This window comes from Lampetra fluviatilis, chromosome 61, assembly GCF_964198595.1.
Source record: "Lampetra fluviatilis chromosome 61, kcLamFluv1.1, whole genome shotgun sequence".
Classification (NCBI taxonomy): Eukaryota; Metazoa; Chordata; class Hyperoartia; order Petromyzontiformes; family Petromyzontidae; genus Lampetra; species Lampetra fluviatilis.
Window position 1 is genome coordinate 1,370,014 of NC_136335.1, and position 15,087 is coordinate 1,385,100.

A 15,087-nucleotide genomic window follows, 5' to 3' on the forward strand; every position below is an offset into this window, starting at 1 on the left:
CTGGACACGCGAGTGAAAACAGAGCAAGGGAAAGCTTCGTAGCTCATCGGATTCCTCCAGCACGAAGAAATAAATCCGATTCTGATTCTAGACAGTGGGGAAGGAAGTCGTCACGACACACCTGAACCAGCATGGAGACACGTAACCGTTGAGTCGGCGAGCTCCCAACGTGATTGCTCTCCATGTGTGTGATAATCGCGGAGCGCCGGGTGGCTGAAACGCAGTAAGTTGGCGCAGTAGGGGGCGCAGGTGGTGCATCGGCCAGTCATCTCGATCGGTTTGTCCCGTCACCTCTTGCCAGTGGGCGTTCGACACTTCACGTGAAATTTCAGTGTGAAAAATCGCCTCGCCGGAGATCTGACCGCCCCGAACGTAATCAGTAAGGGGGATTTGTTCGGAACGTCGCGAAGATGTTATCTCTCTCTCTCCTTCCGTCAGTCTGCGAGTAACATGGGGGTCACGGTAACCGCCGTAGTGATGATCCGCTCCGAGTGAGACCCCTGCGTGTCGAAGTTGCGTGCGCTGCTCGGCACTCGACCCTCCGGAGGAAATCCGGGACACGTGGATCGAACGGTTCATGTAACTCGGTTGCAAGCAACTTTTGCACGCGGGCGCATGCAACTCGGTCGACGCAGATCCGCCGTCGCGCGCACAGAACGAGCAACGCAACATTTAACGTTGAAAACTGGCCCCGTGCACAAAAGTTATTTATTATTGTCATTCCATACGACAGTTTTGTTTTCACAAAATCCGGTGGGATATATTGCAGACGACGCACATGCCTAGCCGACATTCAGTATTGCCTCCGAAGGGGACGTTAAAAAAGCACGTTTTAACGACGCAATTATTCATGTAAGTTCTCTGCGGGGAGCCCTGCTAACGCCAACCGTATGCGCTTACTCGGCAATCCGTAGCATACAAATGGAACGCGTCGGTGCGAAAATTCACATCGACAAAATCTTTAACCCTCAGGGGTTTTGGAACGCACCGATTGGCGTTTTTTTTTTGGGGGGGGGGGAGGGGTGGGTAGACCCCCCCTTCCAATGGTCCGGTGAAATTGGTGTGGCCAGAGCACTTACGTTGCCAGGCCCCGGTGATTATCATGGTAGCAGCGACTGCGGTGGAGAGATGCTTCCTCCCTCGCCTGATGTGCAGGAGGTCGTGGGTTTGATCCCGACCCTGACGCCCGCTGTATATTTGGAGTTTGCATGTTCTCTCTGCCCGGGATCGCATGGATTTTTCTCTGGGTCCTCCGGTTTCTCCCTCCACATTTAGAATCGATGTCGGGCATTTAGAGTATTTGGCTACTGTTATAAATTTCCACACGACGATAAGCCACTTCGTTGAGCTATCATTTTTGTTTGCCAGGACGCTTCTGAAAAAGAGCTACACAGTTCAGTGGAGCCTTACCTGGTGAAATAAAAAATAGACGATAGTTTTATTAGCATGCTGAGCCCAGTCCAGATGTTTCAGATGTTCAATGTTTAGTACCAACCGAGGGTGATATCCCATTTGCGATTCCAATATTTTAAGCTAAACAAACCGGGTTTTGCCAAATAAGGCTCCACTGAGCTATGTAGCTCTTTATCCAGAGCGATCTGTCTCTCACAAACGAAGCTCAACGAAGTGCCTTATCATCACGAGGAAATTCACAGCGGCAGCAGCATCAGCGACCAAATACTCTTAAATAATCTTTCGCGACTTAAATGGGCCGGTCCTTCTCAAACCTACGAGTACGACGAATCTCCATTGGTGTGCGCGTGACGGTTTAGAATTCGCCATTGCAGTAGAAGCCCTCTTAACGACGGTACAGTAGAAGCCCTCTTAACAATGGTACAGTAGAAGCCCTCTTAACAATGGTACAGTAGAAGGCCTCTTAACAATGGTACAGTAGAAGCCCTCTTAACAATGGTACAGTAGAAGGCCTCTTAACAATGGTACAGTAGATGGCCTCTTAACGACGGTACAGTAGAAGCCCTCTTAACAATGGTACAGTAGAAGGCCTCTTAACAATGGTACAGTAGAAGGCCTCTTAACGACGGTACAGTAGAAGCCCTCTTAACAATGGTACAGTAGAAGGCCTCTTAACAATGGTGCAGTAGAAGCCCTCTTAACAATGGTACAGTAGAAGGCCTCTTAACAATGGTACAGTAGAAGGCCTCTTAACGACGGTACAGTAGAAGCCCTCTTAACAATGGTACAGTAGAAGGCCTCTTAACAATGGTACAGTAGAAGCCCTCTTAACAATGGTACAGTAGAAGGCCTCTTAACGATGGTACAGTAGAAGCCCTCTTAACAATGGTACAGTAGAAGCCCTCTTAATAATGGTACAGTAGAAGGCCTCTTAACAATGGTACAGTAGAAGCCCTGTTAACAACGGTACAGTAGAAGCCCTCTTAATAATGGTACAGTAGAAGCCCTGTTAACGACGGTACAGTAAGACCCCTCTTAATAACGGTACAGTAAGTCCCCCCTTAACGGTACAGTAAGACCCCTCGAAACAATGGTACAGTAGAGGCCCTCTTAATGATGGTACAGTAGGACCCCTATTAACGACGGTACAGTAGAACCCCTTTTAACAACGGTACCGTAGGAGCCCTCTTCTACTGTACCGTCATTCTACTGTACCTACAACAGCGGCACATCGTTAACGGGGGAATGGTCGGTAAGCGAACACATTGGGCTCTATGGAGGCCCGTCGTTAAGCGATTAGTCTTTAACAGCGGTGGTCGTTAAGAGGAGTTCTACTCAAAACTGTTATACAATACACTACTATACATAATAAAGGTTTTTTTTGGGGGTTAGATCACGTAAATTTATAAATGTGTCATTAAACCCGCCACCACCCGACACAGCCAATTAGTAAGGTTTTGCACGTAAACAGAACGTGCCAATTCGTTACTTTGGTGGATCTCTCCACGAATCAGGCTGTCACCTATATGATGCTAGCTGCAATTACAGGTGAAACGTCGTACTCAGATTGTAAATGTTGTGGCTTGGCTCTCCAACACACCGGTGTGCTGTACTAGTACATAATTGAAATGTTTACGTGACAAACCTGACTAATTGGCTGTTGTCGGGTGGTAGCGGATTTATTTGTACGCGATCTAACCCAAAAAAAACCTGCATTATGGATCATATTGGTCGCGAAAGCCTACTTGTTAAACACTACTATACACTACACTACTATACACTGCACTAGTATACACTACACACTACTATACACTACACTATACACTACACACTACTATATACTACACTGTACACTACACATTGGGCTCTGTGGAGGCCCATTGGTAAACGATTAGTTGTTAAGAGGGGTCCTAATCTGTTGGCCCGAATTTTGAAGGGTCCAGAGTCAGTTCTATGGGATCATCACGCTCAATGTTCTTTTTTGGGTTTTTCTTGCCAGGAAGAAATGTACATAGTTATTTATTTGGTAACGCCGTGTGGTGCTCACGGTTATGATTCTGTTGCATCATTAAGTACAATTATACGAGTAATATCAAATTAGCAATGTGCAATAGTACGTCTTTTTTATCGTCAGCAACAGAAAAAAAGGGGGACTCGCGCGGCTTAGCAGACTCGGCGTGGCCAACGATTCACCGGTTCTCCGGTTTTTAAAAAAACACACAGACATCGTAATTCTCACAATGCACTAATCGGCGGTGTTGACAAACTGATTACTTAACTCGCAATTCGCTGTCAACAATTATGGTGTGGACTTCGAAACGGGCAGTTTTCGTTCACTCTCGGAGACAGAGAGCGCGTGCGAGAAAGAGGACGGCCAGGACCAGTGATACCAACACTTGCCCAAGCTCTGTTCTCCTACATTTGGATTTTTGGACCAGCCCCATTTAACGGGTGTTGATGCACGTGCGAGGTAATTTGAAGTGCCCGGAGAAAACCGACGCGTGCGAGAACGAGGAGGTCACACTCAATCCCCGTCCCGCTTGCTCTACCGCCTCCCTACCCCATCGAAGTAGTCTCATGAAGTTGCTTTCGTGATCCGCCAACCCTCGCACCCGCCTTCCTGCGCACACACAAGTGCTGGATTTCCAGCGTCCAGCCGTGAAGGTTCAGGGTATCGATTTGAGAGCACCCAAACGATACAAACAGCATGGGGGGGACTGACGGTTAGATGCAGTGCGCAAAACGGGGTAGGGGGGGGGGTCACGGAAGACAAAATGAATCGATTGAATTCGAACCACGATGACGCACCGTTCGGACCTGGTGAATCGTTCTAACGCGGAATCTGTAAAACACTGAGCTCCTTTCCCAGTGAGCACGCGCAACGTTGGGTTGATGTTAAGGTTGACGTTGGGCCAACGTTGACGCAACGTTAGGTTAACGTTGATGCCAACATTGGCGCGCGGTTGGAACCATTGGCCCCACCGCTGGCCCTACGTTCCGCGTTCCACTGGGTTTGTTGATATTCAGGCATTATTGAATAGTATAACGTAATATATATTTTATTTCATGGAGGATTTGAGTGCAGTAGCTTTGCCACGGCTCACAGTTCTCTATACGGATACGGGCGAGTTTCTGTCGTCAGTAAGAAGTAATTGTTGAGCCATGTTTAGGATTTTAAGTTAATCGGTTGGATTCACGGTGCTGTTGATGACAACGCAAGGAATGATCTACCTCCACTCGTGATCATGGAGAAGCGTCAGTTTAGAATTGACAGCACAAACTCTTCATTTATTTTACATTTTTTTACTTTTTACCGAAGCTTAACCATTATCGCAACGACGCAGATTTTTTCATTCCGCGATCCATATTTGTGCGCCGAACGAGCTAGCTTTCTGGACCCAGAGGATTAGTTGCATGTACATTCGCCGCTATCAGTTGCTCATGAATTTCATATGTTGCCAGTTGCTTTTAATATTAAGCGTGTTTGTTGTAATAATTGTGTTTGTGGCAGAAAATACTTTTGCCATGTTTTCTTTTTTTTACGGCCTGTAATTTCAGTTTACAGCCTACGACAATAAGGAGCAGAAGGTGATTGGCTGAACTGTGAAACTTTGGCCAATCGACAGCCAGAACTGTATCACATGATCTCTCTGAACCAATCAAAGGTGCTATGAACAAGGAGGTTTCCTGCTACAAATCAATCATGTCATAATTATTTTTTAAGCTTTTTTTCATTCAATTTAACATCCTCCCAAATGACTTCGCCTCGTGAATGTGAAGTTTAACATACCTTTTTTTCCCTCAGAAGTATAGTTTTGGGAGGGAAAATGGTCGTTATATTGCTATGGGGTGCTATCAACCCCAGTAGATATTCTACAGGGACTCCTCTGTTTACGAATGGGTTAGGTTCCAGAGGTCTGTACGTAAGTCGATTTGTTTGTAAGTCCAAAGGTGTTGTACGGCATCTACACTATACATGGGGAATGGCTTGAAAAGTTGTATAATCTCCTGTAGACGTAGATACCGCCGATTCTTCGAGTACTGCAGATGTAGATGCCGCTGGTTATTCATGTTCTGTAGATGTAGATGTCACTGGTTCTTCACGTTCTGTAGATGTAGATGCCACCAGTTCTTCATGTTCTGTAGATTTCGATGCCACCGGTTCTTCATGTTCTGTAGATGCAACTGGTTCTTCATGTTCTGCACATGTAGATGCTATTGGTTCTTCATGTTCTGCAGATGTAGATGCCACTGGTTTTTTACGTTCTGCAGATGTAGATGCCATTGGTTATTCACGTTCCTTAGATGCCACTGGTTCTTCATATTCTATAGATGTAGATGCCACTGGTTCTGCATGTTCTGCAGCTGTAGATGCTGCTTGTTCTGCATGTTCTGCAAATGTAGATGCCACCGGTTCTTCACGTTCTGAAGATGTAGATGCCACTGGTTCTTCATGTTCTGCAGATGTAGATGCCACTGGTTGTTTACGTTCTGCAGATGTAGATGCCACTGGTTCTTCATATTCTATAGATGTAAATGCCACCGTTTCTTCATGTTCTGTAGATGTAGATGCCACTGGTTCTTCATGTTCTGCACATGTAGATGCCACCGATTCTTCAAAAGCTGTAGATGCCACTGGTTCTTCATGTTGTGCATATGTAGATGCCAATGATTCCTCATATTCTACATATGTAAAGGCCACTGGTTCTGCATGTTCTGCAGATGTAGATGCCACTGGTTCTTCATGTTCTCCAGATGTAGATGCCACCGTTTCACGTGGCATCTACTTGACATTCGGACGAGGTTTGTTCGTATCTCTGAAAGTGCGTAAGTCAAATGTTCCTAAGTGGAGGAGTCCCGTACTGGGTCCTGTCATCAACATTTGCCATACTTTCATCGCACAACTGCCGTGCGTTCCTCCAACGGAACAAACATCCCTGTGCTGGTGTCATCGTCCCCCCACCCCCCCACCCGCGTTTTGCGTCACACCTATCTCGCTAAATGCGTCACACGTTCTGCCCGATGATATGCCGCCAACGTCGCTAGCGGTCGGAGACCGTCAGGCTGCCCCGACGTTTGGCCCGAATGGTTCCACGGAATACGCAAAAAGAAAGCGATCTCGGTCAGCAGAGAAAAAAAGGGGGTCTTTGGGGGGGGGGAGGGGGGGCTCCGTTTACACAACCAATTATTTATTGGAAACGATATGAAATTAAAAAGGTGACTTTAAATCCGCTTGTTATCGTCGTTTTGTACGCAAAGTTGTCGACTCGCTTTGAACAACAGCAAACAAAAATCGATGTTCGCTAAGGATTATGGTAGAGCAAGCCTTGTGTGTGTGTGTGTGGGCACCGGGGCATCACTTGAAGGGATCTCAGAGGCAGTTCTGTGAAATCCGCTTCCACGGGCCGTTCTGTGTGTACCGGAGTGCCACTTGAATAATAAGAAGAGGATTTCAGAGGCAGTTCTGTGAAATCCGCTTCCACGGGCCGTTCTGTGTGTACCGGAGTGCCACTTGAATAATAAGAAGAGGATTTCAGAGGCAGTTCTGTGAAATCCGCTTCCACGGGCCGTTCTGTGTGTACCGGAGTGCCACTTGAATAATAAGAAGAGGATTTCAGAGGCAGTTCTGTGAAATCCGCTTCCACGGGCCGTTCTGTGTGTACCGGAGTGCCACTTGAATAATAAGAAGAGGATTTCAGAGGCAGTTCTGTGAAATCCGCTTCCACGGGCCGTTTTGTGTACACCAGTGTCACTTGAATAATACGAAGAGGATCTCAGAGGCAGTTCTGTGAAATCCGCTTCCACGGGCCGTTCTGTGTGTACCGGAGTGCCACTTGAATAATAAGAAGAGGATTTCAGAGGCAGTTCTGTGAAATCCGCTTCCACGGGCCGTTTCGTGTGCACCAGTGTCACTTGAATAATACGAAGAGGATCTCAGAGGCAGTTCTGTGATATCCACTTCCACGGGGCCGATCTCTTAAGCAACGGAGGCGTCGCGCTGCCTTTGTGAACGGATTCTTCGTCCCGATGCGACTCTGACCCCGTGCGCCTGGGACGACGTTTCGCGACGTTGCCTTGCCGGAGACCCAAGACGAGTCGAACATTTTTAACCCGTCAAACCCGAGCGAGCACCTTGCGTCTTCTAACTCTCGTCCACTTCAAACGCGAGGCGGCGTTGACCCGCCTGAGATGATTTTCAGTTGAGTTTTGCGTTCCCGTGGCCCAAATAAGTGCACATTTCTCCTGCGTATCTAATAAGTGTTGAGTATAGTGGGGTTAGAGGTTATCCGTTTAATTTGCGCCATACTTCACCGTAATTTGTACATACCCGGTTTTTTACCCTTTTATCTGGCAACAAAACTGACACCTTTTTTTACGAGGAGTCATGTTTGCATTGACCACAATACCTGCAATCATAATGCAAACAAAAACATAACTCTGATAATGTATGCACTGTCCTTGAAGTTGATTGGTCCACTCCCGAGACAGCTTTCCTTAGAGCCTAGTCTCACATGGGTTGGACCAGATGACGCCAAAAGGCGCACAACTCAAAGACAATGCACCATCAGAGTATGAGAGCTCGGGGTAAGCATTTACACCATTGGTACCTCATTTGCCAGTAGCAAAATATGATCATTGGTTTTTTACCCATTTATCTGGCAACAAAACTGACTCCTCGTAAAAAGGTGTCAGTTTTGTGCATACCCGTTACGCGCGCGTAAGATTTTTTTTCTTGTTTCTCTCATCGTCAGCCTCGATATTCCTCAGGGATTTCAGAAATGTTCCAATAAGCTGGATTGTTATCGATTTCAACGTGAAACAAAACGGGCTGTTTTGGTATCTTTACAGCCCGTCACGAACTCCCTCGGCTCTTTCCCGACAGTCCGGACAAAAAGGTTTGCAGGAATTTAATGGTTTGTTTTCGCGTGTTTAATTATTAAAGTATAATTATATATATTTACATATTTACACAGTTTTTATTTTATTTGCGAGGGGGAATTGTTGTATTGCTTGGTTTTGACGAAACGGAGATGAAATATTAAAAAAAAGTGTTTCACCGGCAATTTTCTGTACATTGTAAAATAAGAAGTGGCGTTTCCTTGTCGTGTGAATTATAACGATTATAATAATTATTGTTGCTGCCATGTTCACGGAACTTTTTATAGGAAGCAACAAGAAATCATTTGCCGGCCGAGAAAGAATCTTAAAGGTGTGGGGGGGGAGGGGGAGTGGAATGTCAAACTTTGCTATAATTCGTTAATAATGTAATAAAACAAACATGAACCATATGATGGATTTATAATAGTTTTCTTGGTTTTTATGTTTCGATTTAAAGCTTTCGTGACTGCAGGGATTCATCTTCTTGGTTATTTCGGTAAAGTCACGTAGAAGGGAAGTAATAAAATAATAAAAATAAAACATAATACAATTTCGATTTAAAGCTTTCGTGACTGCAGGGATTCATCTTCTTGGTTCTTTCGGTAAAGTCACGTAGAAGGGAAATAATAAAATAAAAAAAATGAAAGATAATATTTTATTATGTAATATTTGTATTATTTTATTATTTTTTATGTTTTATTTTTCTTATTTTATTATTTCGCTTCTACGTGACTTTACAGAAATAAAACGTAATAAAATATTATGTTTTATTATTTTATTATTTCCCTTCTACGTGACTTTACCGACAGAACCAAGAAGTTGGTTTTTATGATTTCGTCGTAACAAAACAAAACTTTAACCCACCGGGCGAGTTTTTATTTATGATGACGACGATCATGATGATGGTGGCGACTGATCAACTCCGGCGACCTCCAGAACCGCGATCGATCTCACAACGGATGGAGGGAAAATATAATGAGGATCTGTGTTTGAAACCTTTCTGGCAATGAAACAGCAAGTTGTTGTTAAGATGTTCAAACGCCAAATATAAACGTTTTGCAAGAAAACGAGTTTCTGCATTAACCACACACACACAGAATTTGTGGTGAACATGCAAACACACACGTGGCTCTGATACTAATGTGTGATGCATCGTCTTTGAGACTGATTGGCCTACACCAGAGCCAGCAGCCGTCTTCTTCATGGCCCAGTCTCACCACCAGAGTCAGACCGGAGAAAAACGCCAAGGGGCGAACAGGACAAGGTGATTCTAGATTTGAAGCTTTCGTGACTGCAAGTATTCATATTCTTAGGTTTTTTCGGTAAAGTCATGTAGGTAAAATATTAAAATTAATAATACAGCAAGCGTGCTGTGACGGTTCCACCTGAAGACGGAAGCTTGTGTTGCCTCCGAAGCGTCGTGATTTTTATTTTATTTTATTTTTATTTTACTTTTATTAATTTTAATTTTTTACCTACGTGACTTTACCGAAAAAACCTAAGAATAGGACAAGGCGAATGCCACTCGCGCATCAGATGGATGATAACATTTCTAGGGGAAGATATTCTTAAGATGAGCGTCACGGGAGCGTCCATTAGATGGCGGTATACACACGCCCATGTTTTGTCAAGAACGTTGTAACCAAATAATCTGATAAACTAAAACGATTTTGTTTTGTTTTGACAGGTAAGGCACCTGCTATTTAACGATTTTTGTTAGAAGCGACATGGTTATCGCAAATTATATGGGGCTGCCCATAAATGACGTCACGCGATTTTGGACGAATTTTGACCCTCCTCCCCTCGTCACACGGCGTCACAAAAAGTCAGACCTCCCCCCCCTCAAATATGACGTCACAAAGCTCTGCCCCCCCCCCCCCCCCAAAAATACATATTTCCATTTAGGAAATAAAACATGCTTCAAATCGCTTTAAACTATTGTCATTGTAGTGCGTATTTAACGTGGCGCTGCACTCTGATGTTGTAGGAGAAAACATTTATTAAAAAGTCTATTTAATTAAGTAGAACGTGTTGTCTATATTTATTAAAAAAGTTGCACATTTTGACGTGACTTCAGATTCTCAGAGTCATAAACTGTATGCACTGCAGGAGGAATCCGATGAGCTATAAGAACCAAAGAAGATGAATCCCTGCAGTCACGAAAGATTTAAATCGAAAAATAAAAAGCTATCTTTATAGCTTTTTCTTTGTGTTCTTTTCACAGAAGTCCAATAGAGGGGGCCCAGGATCGATCTTGGGCCGCACCGGGTTCGCTCCCCACCGGTGTTCGACCAATACCCCATCACCACGGCGCCTGTGCCAGGCTAGGTGCACTTTGAGGCCACGTGAGGTGTCGAAGGCTCGCAGCTGGCAGGAGGTCTCGGGACAGACCCAGCAGGTGCCATGGGTCGGCTGAGTGAGATGACCAGTAGATGCACCACCAGCTGTACCCCCTACTGTGCCAGGCTAGGTGCAGGAGGTCTCGGGACAGACCCAGCAGGTGCCATGGGTCGGCTGACTGAAATGACTGGTAGATGCACCACCAGCTGTACCCCCTACTGTGCCAGGCTAGGTGCAGGAGGTCTCGGGACAGACCCAGCAGGTGCCATGGGTCGGCTGACTGAAATGACTGGTAGATGCACCACCAGCTGTACCCCCTACTGTGCCAGGCTAGGTGCAGGAGGCCTCGGGACAGACCCAGCAGGTGCCATGGGTCGGCTGAGTGAGATGACGGGTAGATGCACCACCAGCTGTACCCCCTACTGTGCCAGGCTAGGTGCAGGAGGTCTCGGGACAAACCCAGCAGGTGCCGTGGGTCTGTTGACTGAGATGGCCGATAGATGCACCACCAGCTGTACCCCCTACGGTACCAACTTGCTGCGTTGTATCCACCCGGCGCTCCGCTCGTTGTTGTGAGTGTCGCTCCTCTGCCCTCCGTTGTTGCCGGAGGAGGCGACTGCCCTCCAACTGCCCAGCAGCCTCACTGTGCACCTAGCCTGGCACCCCCCCCCACCCAGTAGCGTCCTTCACGAGCCTCCTCCTCCACAGAGGCCGATCTTAACACCGCTGGTACCGCTCATCGGCGTTCAACCCATACCACAAACAAACATAAAAAAAAACACATCTTGTGCACCCCCATCGAGCGAATGTCTCCTGTTTATTTTAAGTCCGTGCCCTGCCCACCCTTGCCGCGAACGGCGGTAATATTTAACTCTTCCCGCAAAGGATCAAAGGTTTTGTTTGGTTTGTATCAGCCAACTGTTGACAGAGACTGGCACGCGTGGGTACGCTTTGGGAGAGAGAGAAAACAAGCGTCAGCCTGCGCACGAACCGAGTTCATCTCCCACAGCACAACATAATTTCGATCTACAGTTGGAAGCAATGAACGGTGCCGCGATTTTTTTTATTTAAAGCTTTCGTGACTGCAGGGATTCATCTTCTTGGTTCTTTCGGTTAAGTCACGTAGAATGGAAATAATAACATAATAAAAAGAAAACATAATAAAATAATTAACACGACGTTTCGGCCACAACGCAAGCAGCGGTCCTCAGGTGAAGAACAGGTCTGTCGAGAAGACAGACACAGACAGAGGCTGCTTGCGTTGTGGCCGAAACGTCGTGAGAATTATTTTATTATGTTTTATTTTTATTATTTTATTATTTCCATTCTACGTGACTTTACCGAAAGAACCAAGAAGGTGCCACGATTCTTCCATCCCCCGCCCCCACTCAATCTCCCCCCTCTTCACTCGGCAGTGTGAGTGGGACTTCTAAACGGATTCGCATAACAAACACCGCCTTAATCATGGGACCCATTTTTTGCCAGTATCAAACTATGATGATATAGGCAGCCATGACAAGGAACTTGGCCACTATTTGGACACGTACCACGCCCTGGGGGTGAGAGATGCTCTTTCTGGAGGAGGTCTGGGGGCTGGGGTGGTGGCGAGACACGGGCAGAGTTTTTGTTTAGAAGGTAAATCACCGAGAAGACAAATTAAGCACGGGGCAACGTTAAGTGGCATCTTGGTTTGTTTCATCAAACCCAATATTAATGTTGGACTTTTTTGTTTTTAAAGATCGAGAATCAAAGGGGTGCAAGGCTGTAGTGAAGATGAATAACCCACTGTGACCTAACTCTACTCCTGTATAACTAACGATTAACTAATTAGCTAATTATGAACTAACTCATTATTAACGCGGGCGTTTTGCTGTTGCTGCTGCTGCGTTGGCAGAAAAAAAGCTTCCACGCCTTAAAAGGAAACATTTAAATATTTATATTTATATATTAAATATGAAATTCGGCGTTTTAGGTAGGAACACTTCTCCAGAGGGAATGGTCCAGACATTCATAAATTAAATTAGTGCATCAGGCCTGTCTTCACCAGGCAAAAGTTTTCAATACATATGAAGTATTGGAAAATGACGGCAGGAAACTCCTTGACGGGAACACACTTCTTTTATTAAATCTTGACTTGTAACAATACAACGCGTGGCCTCTCTTCTTCACAATGCGCTTCTCTTGACTCTGGATTCTGTGCTGCTGGCTCTCTGTGCCTCGTGTAGACTCCGCGCCTCGGCTACACTCCTCTCTCGCCTCGTGTAGACTCTGCGCCTCTGCTACACTCTCCACTCGCCTCGTGTAGACTTTGCATCTCTCTCTCTGGCTACACCGTATGCATACTCGGCTCGTGTAGACCTTCCTCTCTCTCTGGCTACACCGTATGCATACTCGGCTCGTGTAGACCGTTCTCTCTCGCTGGCTACACACTATACATTACTCAGCTCGTGTAGACCGTTCTCTCTCGCTGGCTACACACTATACATTACTCAGCTCGTGTAGACCGTTCTCTCTCGCTGGCTACACACTATACATTACTCAGCTCGTGTAGACCGTTCTCTCTCGCTGGCTACACACTTATACCTTACTCTCCTCTACTCTCCATTACTCTCCATTACTCTCCATTACTCTCCATTACTCTCCTCTCCGGGCTCTATCTCTGCACCTTCGTCTTCATTCTTAGATGGTTCCACTTCCGCCCCTGCTCCTCTGTGCATCACCTTATATACCCCTTCTTCCCGGGAGACGGAGCGGATGCGGACCTCAACGTCGGCACCGCTCCTCAGTTACCCAATCCCCACGCGCTATCCCTACGATCCGGTTCCGCTCAGCGCGTGTTTCCACTCCCCGACCAATCACACCGCGCTGCTACCCGATCACTCCCTCTGGGCGCGTCACCGGCACACAGCCAATCAGCAGCACTACCCCCACCCGCGCACTGACGCCTGCTCCTCCCCGTCAGCGCGCGTCACCACACACACACCCGTACATACGCGCTGGCACACGACATATACACCCAGCGCGTATCACCACTACATCACACCCTCCCACATAGCTCGCAGCCGGCCCGGCTGCTAACAACAACCAACCGCGATGATAAAACGACAACCAACAAAAAAAAACCCCGTAACCCCCCGAGTGTGCCCCGTAACATAACACAACAACAACAACAACAAGAATAACTATGTACAGATTGACAATGAACCCGAAAAGTCAACAATAACACGATACGAGCAAATTCGAAACGAACGCGCCCCACGTCCCTGCGACTACACGCAGTGACGAGGCGCTCCAACTGCCCCGACTCCTCACGAGGCAGGTCATGCAAAGTAGCACGACCTGGCGCGAGTCCGTCTGGCTGGTCCATCGTATGGGGCGGGACACTGACGACCGTCCGGCGGTTCCGGCTGCTCCAGACGGCGCGGAACGGGCCTGAAAGGGCCGGCCCCGCCGCGGAGATCCGGCCGCCGGTGATCGGCAGCTGTCAGTTCCGAGACACCTGGGAGCAGATCAGGCGAAAATACGTGTGGATCAGGCAGAGACATTTCCCCCTCTGGGTCGCCGGTCACGTCACACGCCCGGCCATCACGACACAAGGGGAGGCCATATGGAGGCGAGAACGGTTTCAGTCGGGAGGGGTGAACGTACCAACGGCGCTTTCCCCACTTTATCTGAATGCACTGGGGCCGTGCAACGCGCACGACCTCCACGGGTCCCCTCCACGGTCTCAACAATTTAGGCGACGTAGCCAAGGGTGCCTGAGGGCAATGCAGCCAGGCCCTGTCACCTGGTTTCCATTCGTGCATGGACACCTTCCGTGCCCGCAACCGTTCATTAGCAATTTGGCGAGCCCGCGAATTAAGCCGTGCGGCCTCCCTCGCCTCTGTCAGCTTGTGAATATTAAACTTAATATGTTCTGCCAAATTAGAATTAGTTCGTGGAGCGGACAGGCCAAGTTGCGTTTCTATTGGCGGGTCAGCTTCCCGACCGTACATCAAATAGAATGGGGAAAACCCCGTAGCTGCATGGGGGGCCATTCTATACGCGGCAAGGACTCCCGGGACCTGCAGGTCCCAATCTACATGTGCCTCGCACACCTGCTGGCACAGCATGGAAGTCAAGGTTTTGTGGAGTCTCTCCACCATCCCGTCAGTCTGCGGGTGGTACGGGGAGGTACGCACCTTCTTGGTACCCAACAGATCGCACACCTCTTGCAACAATTTACTCGAAAAATTTTTACCTTGGTCGGTCAGCAGGCGTTCGGGAGCCCCCTTGTCCAGGACATAGCCCTGGACGAAGGCATCCGTCACAGCCGCTGCCGACTGGTTAGCGAGAGGCCACGCCATAGGCCATCGGGTAAAGTATTCGACCCCCACTAACAAATATTTATTCCCTCTTGGCGTGACTGGGAAGGGCCCCAAAATATCGAGTGCAACGAGCTCGTTGGTACGCGAG

General features: G+C 47.3%; 1 protein-coding gene across 1 annotated transcript in view; it reads left to right on the plus strand.

Moving 5' to 3' along the window:
• Positions 1-450: 450 nt before the first annotated feature.
• GARNL3 (GTPase activating Rap/RanGAP domain like 3) overlaps positions 451-15,087 on the plus strand; it is an 88,922-nt gene continuing 74,285 nt past the window's right edge. The window contains exon 1 of the mRNA XM_078881380.1: positions 451-462. Coding sequence (XP_078737506.1) covers positions 451-462 — 12 coding nt within the window. The remainder of the gene's footprint in view (positions 463-15,087) is intronic.